This window comes from Anolis carolinensis, chromosome 5, assembly GCF_035594765.1.
Source record: "Anolis carolinensis isolate JA03-04 chromosome 5, rAnoCar3.1.pri, whole genome shotgun sequence".
In the NCBI taxonomy this organism is placed as follows: Eukaryota; Metazoa; Chordata; class Lepidosauria; order Squamata; family Dactyloidae; genus Anolis; species Anolis carolinensis.
In genome coordinates, this window is record NC_085845.1 from 17,762,569 (window position 1) to 17,779,585 (window position 17,017).

The window sequence follows — 17,017 nt, forward strand, 5'->3', positions numbered from 1 at the left end:
TAGCAGTTCCCAGAGATTCTGGAAGATGCAGTCCAAAAGGAGGATTAGATTATGTGATCCAGAACCAAAATACTTTGTCTACACTTACTTATAAGTTAGTAGCAATATTTTGGTAGGGCCTATTCCATGGTGATTGTGTTTCGAATTGCAAAAAAATCTCTTAATCTAATAGAGTGGAGACAGCTATTCTCTTGAAGGAATTCTTCATTGGTTAAACCAGGCATGGGCAAACTTTGGCCCTTCAGGTGTTTTGGACTTCCAACTCCCACAATTCCTAACAGCCTACTGTTCTGCTCTGATGAGGTATTCATTTCTTCTTAATTATGTGCCTACTGTATTTACCTGAATCTAATACTCACCTTTTTTGGCTAAACCACCCTGCCAAAATTAAGGTGCGCTTTAGATTCGCATAATATAGTACATTTAGTGCTAAGCCAAAACAAAAGGAGAAGGTGCTTCAGGAGCTGCAGCTGAAATTCCTATTTAAGGGATGTAATCTCTGATTTAATTGTCATGGCTCAATGCTATGCAATCCTGGGACTTATAGTTTGGTGAGGCATGCATATTCTTTGGCAAAGAAGGCTCAATACCTTGTAAAAGTAAAGCCACCATGATTCTGTAGCATTGAACCAAGACAGTTAAAGTGGATTCATTCTGCAGCATAGATGTACCATCGCTGGAAGCTTTGGTGCTCTAATCCTTTTGCTTTTAATGAAGGAATTATAAGCAGGAAGCAACAGTAATTGTCACATTACTTTTTTTTTTTTTGCTGCTGTGCATCACAATCAGCAGCAAATCCTTTTTTTTGTTTCAGGGTTTTGAAAATTGAGGTATGCATTATATTCAGTGACGCATTAGACTCGAGTATTTATTGTGGGATAGAGGCACATACACAAGCTTTAACATTACCTTTTTGCACTTGTATTTAAAATTAGCCCATCAGACTTGGGGATCATTTAAACAGCATACTGCTTGGAATGTGTGAAGACATTGTTTATGCTCGTGTGTCCGTGCGGACGGTTCTGGATGCCTGCAGCGCTCATGTACGAAACAGTAACTGTGCACCCTCCTTCTCGTATGTGAAACAGTTGGTGAAACTCGTTCTGGGGAATGTCTCTGGGGTAAGTATTTACAAGCAAGTTGGGTAATCATTGAAAGCTGGCAAGACTGCTGAGAAGAAATCTTAGCTCTTTCTTTTGGCTTCCTGAGAAAATTAATTTGTTAATTTTTAAATAGCATAGCTCATATTATAACAAAATGCTTTTGTTATAATTAATTCCTTTAATAAGGAATTAAAGTAATAAGAAATTCCAAAAAGGATGTTATTGATTGAAATAACTGATTCTAAAGTTGTTAAATATTTGACAAATTTGGAGTGATGAATCAATTTTTATGTATTTGCAATCTCTGTGGGGAGCATGGAGTGTTGGAGGTCTTTTGCTTTCAAACCTTGTTCACGTTGTCTCTCTTGGTCCAACTGTTTGGAAAAAATAGAAATAGGTATTGTTATGGTTTTTAATGTTAGCCACTTTGAGTTGGCAGAGAAAAAGTGGAGTATAAATAATAACAACAATATATAGACAGACCTGTGCTCTGATCCAGTAAGGCTGTATATTTGAGAGACCCACCCCTACCCCAATTGAGGAACTCTTATCCACAATTTTGCTTACCTGCTCCAAGGGAATCTTCCAGGCAATTCTATGGCATTCTTCCCCTAGAGCAGTGGGTCTCAAACTGAGGGTCCCCAGGTGTTTTGGCCTACAACTCCCAGAAATCCCAGCCTGTTTCCCAGCTGTTAGGATTTCTGGGAGTTGAAGGCCAAAACATCTGCAGATCCACAGATTGAGAACCACTGCCCTACAGGTTACCATTGAGTCACCTTGGATACATCTCTAGAACTTTCCAGTCCCCCAAGATGACTCTGTGGCAATCAGGTAGTTTAATGGTTCCACAAATGCTTTTGCACTTCAACTCCCAGAAAATTCAGCCAGCATCCCTAGGGATGGGATATTTAGGGAGTTATGGTCCAATGACATTTATGGACATACAGGAGCCCCTGGTGGACTGCTGACCTGAAGGTTGGGTTGCTGACCCGAAGGCTTCCGGTTCGAATTCGAGGAGAGCAGTGATGAGCTCCTTCTGTCAGTTCCAGCTCCCTGTGCGGGGACATGAGAGAAGCCTCCCACAGGATGATAAAACTTCAAACATCCAGGCGTCTCCTGGGCAACGTCCTTGCAGATGGCCAATTTTCTCACACCAGAAGTGACTTGCAGTTTCTCAAGTTGCTCCTGACATGAAAAAATGGACACACCGATTTGGAAGCAATCCAGTAGATCTTTTATAAAAACTACAGATGTTTACCCTGTATATGCTATTTTCCTTTTTTTTTTTACTGTCTGCCTCTCCCTTTTGTTTAATATTATAGTTTGTTTAGTTACTTGAAAATCTAGCCCCAATGAAAGATTCGTCATTGAAGAGCCAGATGCTTAGAGGTTTTATAGAGGTTATAATTGGCTTCTCATGCCTTCACTCTGCTTAGAACTTGCCATGATTGCTTTGTGTGACCATACTTAGAATTTTTAACTCCTCTTATTAATTCACAGAAGCTATGGTTATATAACCTTTTGCATTGACTTGAGAACTCAGTTTGGAAGTCACCAGTTGCAAGTAACAAGTTACCTCCTGTTATAAAGTTCAATGGTGTGCAAAATTGCATTTAAAAAATAATGTAAAAGGGCACACTCCTTTGGAAAAGCCAGCATGGTGTAGTAGTTTGTATGTGAAGCTAATGACTCTGAAAGACCAGAATTTTAATCCCTGTTTGACCATGGAAATCTGCTAGTAACCTTGAGCAAGCAATACTATCTCAGCTTCAGGGAAACGCTATGACAAATTCCATCTTAACAAAGCTTTCTAAAAAATACTCTGTGATGGGTTTGTCTTAGCATTGTCTTGAGTTGGAAATATCTTGAAGGCATACAACAACAACTTCTTTGGTATAATTAATAATACTTTTTAGGTACTTTTAATGATTGCTTTAATGGGGTGTTTTAGGTAAACGTAGAGGCACTTGTGACAGAGGTTTTGCAAAAATGTTGACATGATAGTAAAAGTAACAAACAGTATTACGTTATTTTCAGCACGATAATGAGTAACAACAATGAATTGTTTGGTAAACATTCTAATGAGCAACAGGAAATTTATTTTTAAAGTAACTTTCATGACTCTGGTTATAGTGACAAGTGATCATTTTTATGCCTGTTTTTCCCTATGTGTGTTTTCAGTTCAGTTTAATCTCTGAACAAAATCTAGGTGACCCTGGTCAAGAGCCTGAACTTTATGGTTGTGCACACTTTGGCAAGTTTATGATATAGATCTTTCTGACAGTTTAATGATGCTGAACTTCATTGGCGCACATTCTTCTTTTCCTGTAAATTCTTTCCAACAGGTCTATTTAAATAATTCATTGGATCTCATAGCCTTCTCCTTATGTTGCCGTTAGATTTATATTGAAAAACGCACAGAAAAAAGCTGGGGTGAAATTTGACCTGCAGCATCTTGCTTTTAATTTACACTGGAGACATGCTACCATGATATAATCAAGTAATTGCACTCCTTACTCTTCTGTTTGTTTGAATGAGAGATTGACAGACTCCCAAGAGCAATCAGGGCCACAGATCTTGGTAGCAGGAAAATACCTTTACATGTCATGAAGAGTGTTGACAGAAGAGTGAGTCACCTCAGTACTTAGCTTCCATGGCTTCAGGAGAGCATGCCTGAACTTCTGTTGACCAAATAATGTCACATATTGAAGACTTTGCTCATTTCCTCTTGGTTAAGAGCTTTACCTGCTTGGCCTTACAACTTGGATATTCTAGACCTTCTATCTAGTCAAATTATTGGTCCGCCAAGTTCACAGTTTTTTGCACTGGTTGGCTGTGTCTCCCTAGTGTTTCCATGAAGGGGCTTTCCTCCAGACTCCTATAAATGTCAGGATTAAGCATGGAATTGTAAGGATCTTTACCCTTATTCCATCACTTTTCTCAACAGATGCAATGTCACTGCTACCACAAAACTCTATCACCAAGAATGAGGGCTTTCCTTTATCTTCCCCTCACTACCACCACTTCCAGTATAAAGACCTCCTGCCCTCTTGCTATGGCCACTACGTGAAAAACTACTAAAAGTCATCAAGGCCCTCTTGCAGAGCATTCTACAACTTCTATTCCCACTGGACACCGATTCTCCTTGCTTCCACCACAGACATCATGTCTGAACCCAATCTTATATATATGGGTGTTTTGTATGATAGTCCCATCTCTGTGAAGCTATATCTGTGGTTTCACTGGCACTCAGGAACAAACGTTTTCTCTGAGAATTTGCTAGGTCCCAGAAGATGTGGTGTACATCCCCTGAAAGTTACTATTGAATTGTATTGGAGGACCTCACAAATTCCTAGGGGGAATTCCTTTCTAGTAATCTCTAGGTCCTCCAACACAAATCTTATGGCATGCAGGGACTGGAAGTGAGGTAATTTATCAGCATTCAGGCATATCCACAATTTCACATCATGACCAGGAATATATTTTCCTATGGATAAAGGGTTTTTACTGTGCATAGTGTTCCTGCAGCCAAAATCACATGATACAGAAAAGTGATGCTTTATCAACAGCCCGGGCTGTGGTGCAGGCTGGTGAGCAGCCAGCCAGCTGCAACAAATCACTCTGACCAAGAGGTCATGAGTTCGAGGCCAGCTCAGAGCCTATGTTTGTCTTGTCTTTGTTCTATGTTAAAGGCATTGAATGTTTGCCTTGTATGTGTAATGTGATCCACCCAGAGTCCCCTTCGGGGTGAGAAGGGCGGAATATAAATACAGTAAATAAATAATAAATAAACAAAAGATTAATAATTTAATACACTAAATATTTTAACCACACTCATACTCTCTTTTAAAATTACTAACTCAGACCCTTAAGCCCGACTCATTAATTTGTAAACCTTATTGGTTTAATCCTCATTGTCACTCATCTGCCTCACATTCCATGTCAATCCCTCAACTGCCAGATTGTCAGTCAACATCACTCCAAACACTCAACTAGTCACCAGTCAATCTCAGCATTCATTCACTCAGCTCCTTACTTGGTTATCTCCATTATTCAATACAAGTAAAATCAAACTACATTAATATAAAAATATTCTACAAAAAGTCTATGGTATCACATAGATATCTTACATTAGATGTCCATCCCCTGCCACTGAAACATGAGGTCTTTCACTCTTGTCCTGCTGCAGAATTTTGATGGTCGTTTAGGAATGAGTTTCCTCTTAAGAGCTCACCCTATTAGCATCACTGAGTCTATTCATCCATAATTACATGTTGTACTCTATCTCAAGCCTTGGGTAGAGGCGGGTTATTGTTGTTATTATTGTTATGATGATGACGATGATTACCATCATTATGCCGTATGGCTGCCTGCAGATAATAATGTTACACTGAGGGGCTATTGGAGTTCAGCTATGTAGGGTGAGCAATTCCCTGATTTTCTTCATAATAAAGTTTATGGTGGTGTGTTGTTGAAGGCTGAAAAAAAGGCCCATGTGGTCAATATGCAAGCAGAATTCCCTGGTTTAGAAGATAAAAAAAGATCCCTGGGTTTATGCAGTCAGTGTCTTATCTAAGGCAATCCACTTGCTTTATGATTTAAGTGAGACTTAATCCAGGCACTTCATAACTTCCAGCTCATTCTTTTAACTGTAACATCTGGTGGAAACCAGGGTTTGCATTTTTATGGTATGCTACACCTGAACTCAGCCAAAAGTCTGAGAAGCAATAAATGTTTATAATTTATAGAATAGCTTTTTCCAAAACCAACAAAGCCACACATATGTTAAATCAAAATGTCTATATCTGCATATTTAATTAAAAAATACTTGACAGATTGGTTTTTCTCAAGCATTATAATGATCCAGATGAGGCTGTTCAGTTGATTTGAGGAATTTTTATTGTGTTACTAATGTCTTCTTTAATGAGAGTTGGAGTTAGGATAAATTAGATTATGGGGTTTGACTTGTCTAGAGAAAAAGTGAATTTAAAGAACATTGGGTTACAGTTACCTTAAGCTCTTACCAGTGTCCATGTTGACTGTGACTTCTGGAATTAACAACACATAGTGTGTGCGTGTGCATATGTGTATGTGTATGTGTGTGTATGAAGGTATAGTGAAAGGTAAGCACAGTTAGTATGCATATTATCACCATGAGACATCAACCATGTTGTGACCATAGTATCCCTTTAATATGTACAAAAATATTTCTGGGTTTTGTTGTTGATTCTAAAGTCCCTGAAATTGTTCAGGTAAACATTTCTGTTTAGGGTGTCAGTAATTGTGGTATTACAATTGAAGTTTGTGAGAGAGTGGCTCAAACAGTCATTTAGATGCCTCCTTGCTACAGAAAACAACCGCTAATTGCTTTGTTTATATTCATTTAAGCGTGTATTGATTAAGAAGGGCTGTGCATTTATTTTCATCACCCTTGGCAAAGATTGTGAGTCAAGCTAAATACTCACCAAAGAAATCAGTATTGCAGTAGCTGTGTGGCATAACTATATAGCAACTGTTAAGTCAATTGAAACAATTATATGTTGATGTGAGAAATATGATAGCTCAGAGGCAGACATGCAATGATAATGGACTGAGTCCTGCAAATGACAGAACTTGGAAATTTTCCTCTATCCCCAACCTGGGACATTATTGTTGATGTTGCTATTGTGTGCCTTCAAATTATTTCTGACCTATGGCAATCCTAAAGCCAACCTACCACATGGTTTTCTGTGCAAGATTTGTTCAGAAGAGGTTTTCCATTGTCTTTGTATTAGGTTGAGAAAATATGAGTTTTCCAAGTACCCCCATTGAGTTTCCTTAATCAAGCCCTAGTTTCCAGAATCAGAGTCCAACTCTCAAACTACTACATACCCCACATCGCCACACATAAAAATGGCACTGATTTTCTCTCTGAACCCACTATCTAAAATCCTACCTGCAAAGATGTGTTCTACATATGTACAGGGATTCTAGATAACATTTCAGTGCTCAAAGCACTGCAACCCTGAAAATCCCGCATCCACCATAGCCATTGGCTATTGTGGTTGACAAATTTTCAAAGTTATAATCCAAAGAAGTAACTTCCAAGCTCAGAGAACGGGAAGTAACCATGTGTGTTTCTCTCCTGACTAACCCAACTTTTAATGTAGCTTCCAGTCTACCTGCCAACATGATTTTTGTTTCAAGATCTGCATGATCTACTTTTGTAACAGGTAGATCAACTTTCCTGCATCGGGGATAGAAGCCTTCAGACTGACAGGAGCCAGGCCATTCGGGAGAGGCTGAGAGGGAAAGGGCTTCCCACAGGTAAATGTTAAGCAATGAAGGGAGTGTCTGTATTATGGAAACCTAGACTTCTTTTTAATCTTTTGCCTTCCAGATAAGTAATATGAAGGAGGTAAGTGTTATTCCTGGTGGTTATGACCAGCCTGACAGGTTTTGCCGCAGAAAGTAGATTGGTCTCCTTGTAGCCAGATACTGCTAGTAAATGACTGGATGACTGTATAACAAAAACGTAGTTGGAGAAATAATTGTGTGACTAGTTCAATGCAAGGCTTTTTAAAGAGAGGCATCTTGAGGCTAAACTTAACCTGGTGGTAACTGTTTGGATTCACTAGTTTCCAAACTAATATGAAGATTCCTTCTGAGGTGGGTCTCAACAGAACTGGGATTGTAGTCATAGTAGCTGTTGATGTGGCATCAAAACCGATGATGGTTCTAGTCTAAACTTTGAAGAAGGTCCAGGGTGATGAAGCTATTTGGGGAAGCAGTTCAGCACCTTGAATAGCTTAATTCAAGTTTCGTGTAAAACATGTACTGCTCACTGAGAAGCCACCAGCCAGCACTTTGGTGAACCAAGATGGAAAAGTCATTCCTTTTCCTAGTTCTGTGATCTCTTTAAAATATCCCCAAACAACTGTTGTTAGCTTCAGATGAGAAGCAACTATTGACCCCTGTGAAACCTTCTTTCTTGGGGCTAACAATACTTACTTTACTTAGGCGATCCCTCATAGTTCGAGAGTCCCCTGATGGGTGAGAAGAGCGGGGTAGAAATGATGTAATAAATAAAATGATGGTCCTCCGTTTCTGTTGTCTTGGGGATGGATCCATAGATGGCTGAAGAGACCTATTCTTGATCTGCAACAATAGCCTTGGGTGGAAATACAGTGGGAGAAAACCCTGTCCTTCCTAGTGACATGGTACTTACTTCTATGCTATAAAGAACATACATCTAAATTTCTTATATGTGGTTAATATCATGCAATATTTTATCTAATTTGACCTACATAGTAATAACAGGTTTTTACATGCTCCATCCTACATTCTTAGTGCAGGAAGAAGAAAAATGCTCCAGGCCATACCACATTCATTCATATATATATATATATATATATATATATATATATATATATATATGAGAGAATATATTTTCTCTCTGACATGCATATATAATTTCTTTCATTCTCTCTCAAAAACATATGCACACATACCTTTGGCAGATTGAGTATTTTCCATAAAGTTGTCAAAGAGATACAGCTTTCAAATAAATGTGTAAACCTGGAATAGTTTTCTTCTTTCTAATGGTGATAAGAACAAGGAGGATTCAGGGTGGATTCCAATGAACAACAGCATACATTCAATGCCTTCATAAAACAGAGAGATATTGGCATAATATCCCAACAAGACCTCACATATGAAAACAGCATTAAAAAAACTAACATCAAATTAAACCTAATATTTGTGAATTGAACATAACATTGATAAGTTCAATATGTCCCTTTTTTCTTCCAGAGTGAAACATGCTAGGATATTTTATAATCATTTATAGTGCATTAACCTCAATGCTACACTTGTGTTTCAATTACTGAAATTATAGTAGGCTGTCACTATTAAAGTGACACTATTGTTACAGTTATTGTAATAACATACATCCTACTTCATAATGTAATTTCTATTTCATAATGTATAGCCAAAAATATTATGAGGGGATTCTTTAAATGAATTGTTTCAGAACAAAATCCTGAAATCTGGTGATAATTTCCTTTGGAGAAAAATGAAACGTGCAATTTATTATAGAGAATGGATGGAATGAAAAATGGCACAAAAGTTGTGAGGTTTTTATTTACAGTATTTATTTATTTACAGTATTTATATTCCGCCCTTCTCACCCCGAAGGGGACTCAGGGCAGATCACATTATGTACATATAGGGCAAACATTCAATGCCCATAAACACATTGAACCGAGACAGAGACAGACAGACAGACAGACAGACGCAGAGGCAATTTAACCTTCTCCTGAGGGGATGTTCTATTCTGGCCACAGGGGGGAGCAGCTGCTTCATCATCCACTCTGACGGCACTTCCTCACTTTCTCATTCCAACGTTGTAAATTAGTTTAAACTTGCCTCCCCACTTTTTATAAGTGGTACCTTATTTCCTACTTGATAGATGCAACTATCTTTTGGGTTGCTAGGTCAGCAACGAGCAGGGACCATATTTTATTTTTAATTGACGGGTGCTCATCCCGCCACGGGCTGGCCTCGAACTCATGACCTCATGGTCAGAGTGATTTATTGCAGCAGCTGCTTACCAGCCTGTGCCACAGACCTCCGTCTACCACTGTTGCTTGTTTCCCAACTTCTACTCTTCATCTCCACTCCATCTTCCCATCCCTCATGCCCCACTTTCATACTTCTGTTTCAGTTGCTTGTGATGTTGTTTAGCTGATTATTGCAATCAGTTATGTTGCTTATTACTTCCTTACTACTTTCTTTCACTTCTTTGCTGGGGAGAAAATGTCAGTCTTCAAATTTCGTATGCGCAAAGCATTAAGCTTCAAACATACCTCAAAAATGCTGCATCACCTTTATAAAATAACTGTGTCACTGAGGCCAGATCTGACATCTTAAAGAAGGAACACAATCGATCTATCAGTTTAAGTTGTGCAAATGCATCCTGGCCACGGCCAAAACCAGGGCATACAAGTTTAGGACTGAATCCAAGAGTATGACCAAAGTGAATTCAAGATTTCAAAGGGAGTGTAACCTCGTCCAGCACACCTTGAATTTCTATTCCTTGATTTTCCTTCCAAGTGATTAGAAACACCTTTCTCTTGTCTGGATCCAGCTTAAATTTCTTTCCCTTCAGCCATTACATTAATGGCAGCAGACACTGGGTTGCTCCTCAAAAGGATTCCTGGGAGTTAGATGGAAATGATCAATAGAGTTGGGTATCAGCGCATTGGTAGCACTGAACCCCAAATTGCTGGACAACTGCTTAGTGGTTTCACATGGATGTCAAACATTATGGGGTACAGAACTGAACCCCAAAGGACATTGTAGGCCAGCTTGTCAAACAGGAGTCCCCTAGAACCACTTCCTAAGTGCATTCCAGCAAAAAAGGACTAAATCCACTGTAAAACAGTGCTCTCAGTTACCATCCTAGAGAGGATGCCCAGAAACAGACTATGGTTGATTGGCAAACTAAAGTTATGAAGCTGCTGTAATTCTGAAAACATGACTAAACTTTACTTGAGTAACAGAAGGGTATGATGAGTGGGGAATGCAGAGGGCGAATGTAATACATTTACGTTTTCTGTATGCTATACCACAAAACTCAAGGGACTCCTAAAGTTATTTAACTCGGGATCATGTATTTTGTGATTAGGTATACAATGCAGAGCTCAGGAAAGTTGTATTTTGAATTTAAAAAAAGATTGGCTGGGGCCATCTGGGAGGTGTATCTTAAAAAGTAATTTTCTCAACCTCTGACAAAAATATAGGAAATTGGTAAGAAGAAAAAGATAGAAATATCGTGTCTGTAGAGACATTCACAAGGAAGAGAATTTTTTGATTTGTTTTACTGTAGGAAAAAAGAAGGACTGAGAAGATAGAGCTATTGTATTGTCCCACTAGCTGGGATAACGTTATTAAAATACGATGTCCTGGGTGGCAGGCAGTGATGGTGAGGAAGGTGTCTGGTTGTTGAGCAGCATCTGGAGTATAGCTGCTTGATAAATTTAACATCTGGAAAGACTCTCTGTGAACAAATCAAGAACCAAACTCCAAAAATTCAGGCCAAAAAAGTAGAAACGGGAAGAGATGGGCTGGCAGGTATTAAAAGCAGCTGTTCTAAAAACAGAATACCTTTTTTTCCTTGAGAGAAGATCATTAACAGATTGCAGAGAAGTGTTGCGGTGTAATGAAAAGGATTGGGAGAAGCCAGATTCAAAAGTACAAAAGTGATTTAGCAGTAGGATATTCAGGAAGAAGGGAGTAAACATGCATTCAATTATATTTAGAAGCAATTTGAAAAAGATCATTCAAGTTGATTGTAAAATCACAGACCCCTTGTGCTATCACAAGCAGAGTGGGTATCATATTTAAACATAGGAGGAAACAAATTGCGACAACTGCATGAGTCAAAGGAACAAAAACACTGGGACTATCCAAACAAGGAGTAAAACATACTAGAGTGTAAATCCATTTACTTCCTTGTGACTACTCTGATGAAATTGGTAGCTTTGGGGCTGTCTTTTGTCATTAACAATGCAATGATCTCAGTGATGACAATTGATTAGGTGTTATATAACTGTGCATGCTGTTGATGTTCTTGATATTTGACAGCTTGTGGATAAAGGCTATATTTATCTCTTGGGCTGCATGAAGGTCCGTCCTTCTAATGCACCCTCTGACCCTTGCTTTTTTGTTTCCATGGGGAAATAAATGAGGTATAGTTTTCTCTCATGCTCAGCTTTCCATTGAAATTTCCATCTCTGTGAGCCAATGGCAGTAACTAGGAGGCTGTGTCAGAATGAAGTTCAAAAATGCTGGATGCTTCTAGTATTACTTGATTAAATTATAAAAACATTCACTATAGACAAGTCTGTTTGGTCACTTTGTAAAGAGCCTGGGCATGATTTCATGGAGATGTTGCTATTTTTTTTTTTAATTCCAGGAGAGGAAAAGCTAAGACATGACAACAAATGTGAATTATGGATTATTGTCTGTAACTGAATTCATTCTTGCATATATTTGAGCAGCAAATTTAACTGAAAGTTAGAGTTTTTCAAAAACCTTTGCTTATATTTCCCAGTAGAGAATAAATATGAGGTAATAGAGATATTGTGTTGAGTGCTCAAGTTAATGAGAAGCACTGTAATTCCTTTTTTCTTTTCTTTTTATAAAAATTGACAGCTTACATTATCTGTACAGCCTCACAAAATGGCTGTTGTTATAACAGGAAGAAATTTTATTTTCTGCAGGAATTCCTCTCAGTGTTAGCTAATGGACTCCAAGGCACTGGAATTTGCTCTGCTGTTGTGTGCCCTCAGATTATTTCTGACATATGGCAACTGTAAATTTTTGGGCCCTGACAATATGACTCACTCAAGATCACCTAATGGGTTTCCATAGTGGAGTGGGAAATCAAATCCTGATCTCCAGAATCATAGTCCAACACTCAAACCATGCTGGTTTCTCTAATCTGTTTAGTACTCCTATCTAAATACATAAGGATCTATCCAAGGTGCTGAATCCTAGCCTCAAAATAGGTTAGGCTTCTTGGATCACTCCTTTAAAATTCAGACTGAAACCCAAAATATATTCTCTACCCTACTGATCAGAAACCAGCAGCCATCATAGTTTCCTGTGGAATCCTTTGCACTTGGGAATTGTTCCTCCCCAGTGTCAGTGACGGAGGAATGGATTGACTTAGTATCACCTTATGGTTCATGTCTTTGAAGGGTTTATATTTCTCTGCATTCTGCTGTGGAGCATTTGGCTTTTTAGCTGTTGTTAGATTGCATTTCCCTTGATTATTGGCTAAACTGGTTAGAGCTGCAGTCTCACCACGTGTTCCCCACTCCTGCCTTACTGGGATGTCTAGAAACCCATTTTTGAAAGGAAGTAAAGAGGCTTTAAGCTTGTGTGTTGTAGTGGTTTGAAAGTAGCACTTGAGCTGCAAGAGGATTTGAATTCATGCTCATGCATGTAAATCCATCGGGTGACTGTGGAAAAAGCCACATTCTCTCAGAGGAAGACAGTGGGAAACTCCCCTAAATTAATGATGTTGAGAAAACACGTTGTTGCTGGAAGTCAGAGTTCTTCTGAAAGCTCATCACACAACATCAACAATGTTGTCTATTCAAAGACACCATAAAGACAAATGCTAAACTTGCTTTCTGGTCATGCTTTCTACTCCAACATCTGGAAAATCACAAGAGAAACATTTGTTTTTCTGTAATTTGCACTGTGGGGCATGGGGAGAAAAAGTTTGCTGTCTGTAAGCTACACATACCCAAGAAGGGTTTTTATCATTCCAGGGAGAACTTTAATGGCTGATGCCCGAGATGGTCACAAGGACCCAGTCTCTCAACTGGCCATGCTCAACAAAGGGCTTAGTAAATCGATGGGATTCTTGTCTGTTAGAGGTTCACAATGTGAAGAAGAATTCTACCAGGGCATTTCTTCTAATTACAACTCCGGCCATGAAGATGACACAAATACTTGCTGCTCATACCGGTGTAGAGCTGATGACTTGGAAAGGAAAGCTGATGTTGGCCCCAAGCGGAAGGTCTGGGCCTCCTCTTCAGATCTGCTCTCCACAGCCAACAAAGTCACAGAGACAGACTGTCCTGGGGATTCCTGCAAGCACTATCATCATGCAGGGACGGTTTCAGTACGGACTTCAGCAACTGCTAGAAACAAGGAGGGCAGATACTCAGATGGGAGCATAGCCCTTGATATATTTGGCCCTCAAAAGCTAGATCAGATGCGCCATGGACCAGAGGCCTCTGTGGCTGCAGCTTTGTCAAATGCTTTCGACAGGATCAAAGAGCGGCAGAGGAAGCTGCAGTTGCTGAGGGAAGCCATGAATGCAGAAGGTCAGTGACTTTTCTTACCCATTTGTGTTCCACCTGACAACTGTATATTACACATATTTTAGAAATACAGTAGAGTCTCACTTATCCAAGCTAAACGGGCCGGCAGAAGCTTGGATAAGCGAATATCTTGGATAATAAGGAGGGATTAAGGAAAAGCCTATTAAACATCAAATTAGGTTATGATTTTACAAATTAAGCACCAAAACTTCATGTTATACAACAAATTTGACAGAAAAAGTAGTTCAATACACAGAAATGTTATGTTGTAATTACTGTATTTACGAATTTAGCACCAAAGTATCATGATATATTGAAAACATTGACTACAAAAATTGCTTGGATTATCCAGAGGCTTGGATAAGTGAGGCTTGGATTAGTGAGACTCTACTGTAATGGTTTTCTTCCTGGTTTTATGTGTCGTCTCTTTGCTTGAGTTTGGAAACAGCATAACAAGGGACTTGGCAAGGAAGATAAGATACAACTTTCTGTTCCACAGTCTCTCTGTACTGCTTATTTTATAACTTTGGCAAGAACAGGTAAACTCTGGTGGTTTAGAAGTACCCTTTCTCAGCCTACTCCATCCATTGTACATATCCAGTTTATGAAACTAAGAAGACAGTCTCTACCTATATTTAAGATGAGTCAAGGTCTTAATTTTTCAGCTCTCTTATGGTCCAGTGCATCTCCATATTCAGAAGAAGATAGCCAAAAGTTTAGTATGTTCTGATGATGACCGGAACAGTTAAAACTGGCCACCAACAGAAATATTTGGAATGCCGAAATCACACAGATATATATGTTACCCTGAAATAATTTTTCTGTACAGTTAAAATTGTGATTAGCTGTCTCACTCAAAGCTGTTCCATAATCTGAACTCCATACATTCTAGCAGACAATCTTACAAAGTAATAAGTTCTGTTTTTTAAAATGCTGGCAGGGCCATGGAAACCTACTAAATGAAGCTACTAAGTGACCTAAGTGAAATTAGCTTTGCCAGTTTTGACATTCTTCTGGGCCTGACAATAATTCTAAAGCCAATGGTTTTCTCTCTTTATTGGAGCCTGGTGAAAATCACTTGGCATCAGTCATCATATGTCCTTTTTCAATATCATTTTATTTCAGAGTTTGATGTCCACAGAGCTTGAGCAAGAGGCAGTTTCCCCTGTCTCATGAGAGTGGTTTTCATCTTCTGAGAGATGCTAAATCCTAATTTTGTTAGATCAAGCGTTTAACAATCAAGTGTGTTGAAGCTCAGTGTTGACTCCAGAAAATGTTGCGACTCCTTTGTCTTTCATGTATTGTTTGTGATGTCTGATCGCCACTTATAATTTCCTTTTCTTCATATAAAAAGGTACATGATTAAACTTGTAGAAGTATAACAAATACTTTGACCCTAAGTGCCATAGCCGGTAGCTGGTAACAGAAGTTCAAAAAGTAACTTTTTAAAGTTCTGGTTATTTTTGCATGAATTGGAGCAATAGTGTTTCCTCCCACCATGTTACAACTTTCCGTTCAGTTTGGTGAAGGAAGCTCTCGTTTCATGAAGTCAACATGTGGTTTTCATGCATGAACAAGTATGGCACTGGAGACAGTGCATGTTTGTGCCTACACGGTCTCTCTCCTTTTAAATACAAGTTTGAATCCAGTGTGGTTGGATCGAGTCCTAGTGTGGTTAGTGTGGTGTTTTGACTTGGGTTATTAAATATTGTATTTTGCTGACTGAAGAAAGAGGCAGAGAACAGTTGTTTCTGTTCTTTGGGAAAGAATGAGCTTGATGGAAAATACTATTTTTTAGGACATGTTTCTCATATGTCTAGGACTCGGGATTCTTGTATAGTCTTGGATTGGCTGATGTTCTTAAACCAGATCTAGTTTACTATTTCTAAATTATTGTGCCACAAAAAAATTAAGCTGATACAGTAACTTGTAACTGTGGAACACATATCCGTGGTTTCACTTACTCATGCCCAGGGGAAAATGGTAAGAATGCACTAAGTCCTCCATGATATGCTTCCCTGGAAGTTATGGTATAGTCACCATGGAAGACCTAGCAAGTTCCTAGAATGGACATCTCTTGAGTCCTAGACATAGGTTTTTTGGCTTTGTTCTCCCATTCCCATTCCCTGACTGAGAATCCTACAATAGGTTAGGAGATTGATGGAAAACTCTCTTTGCACAAGTGTGAGTGTGTTCTGTTGATTCAAAGGCACTGTTGGATATACCCTAAAATATTTGACAGCAGTTTTCTTGAAAGGGGATGAAAGTCCCTGAATCTTTATCAATGATGAACAAATATGGGACTATTTAATTACTCCTGGTGGCACAACATGTTAAACCACTGAGCTGCTGAACTTGCTGACTGAAAGGTTGGTGGTTTGAATCCAGGGAGCGGGGTGAGCTCCAACTTCTGCCAACCTAGCAGTTCGAAAACATGTAAATGTGAGTAGATCAATAGGTACTGGTCTGGCGGGAAGGTAACAGTGCTCCATTCAGTCATGCTGGCCACATGACCTTAGAGGTGTCTACGGACAACGCCAGCTCTTTGGCTTAGAAATGGAGATGAGCACCAACCCACAGAGATGGACATGACTTTACTTAATGTCAGGGGAAACCTTTACCTTTACCTTATTTCCAATAATGTCTACCCTGGTTATTCTAATTTTCCTACAAACCTTTCCCATAATCCTTGTCTGGTTTTCTACTTTCCCTTCATCTAAAACAGTGGTTCTCAACCAGTGAGTCTCCAGGTGTTTTGGCCTACAACTTCCAGAAATTCCAGCCAGTTTACCTATAGCTATTAGGATTTCTGGAGGTTGAAGGCCAAAACATCTGGGGACCCACAGGTTGAGAAACACTGATCTAAAGAGTGGTAATTTATGTGATTTTATATTTTAGGAATTCTAAATCTCTAATTTGAATCTGGTATATATGATAACCAATTCTGTCTTGCTTTTTAATCTCTTTCTGTTTTCTACCCTCATGGTTCTTACAGTCCATGCCTTCAACACATATCATGTGCTTTTAGTTTGG

The 17,017-nt window shown here is 39.0% G+C and overlaps 1 protein-coding gene across 5 annotated transcripts in view; it reads left to right on the plus strand.

The window, feature by feature from the left end:
• The window catches only part of ptpn13 (protein tyrosine phosphatase non-receptor type 13), a 140,970-nt gene that overhangs the window by 64,525 nt on the left and 59,428 nt on the right, over nucleotides 1-17,017 (plus strand). For all 5 annotated transcript variants that reach the window (XM_016993784.2, XM_062981843.1, XM_062981845.1 and 2 more), the window contains exons 5-7: nucleotides 936-1,121; nucleotides 7,316-7,409; nucleotides 13,427-13,987. In XM_016993784.2, the coding sequence (XP_016849273.2) occupies nucleotides 936-1,121; nucleotides 7,316-7,409; nucleotides 13,427-13,987 (841 nt within the window). The remainder of the gene's footprint in view (nucleotides 1-935; nucleotides 1,122-7,315; nucleotides 7,410-13,426; nucleotides 13,988-17,017) is intronic.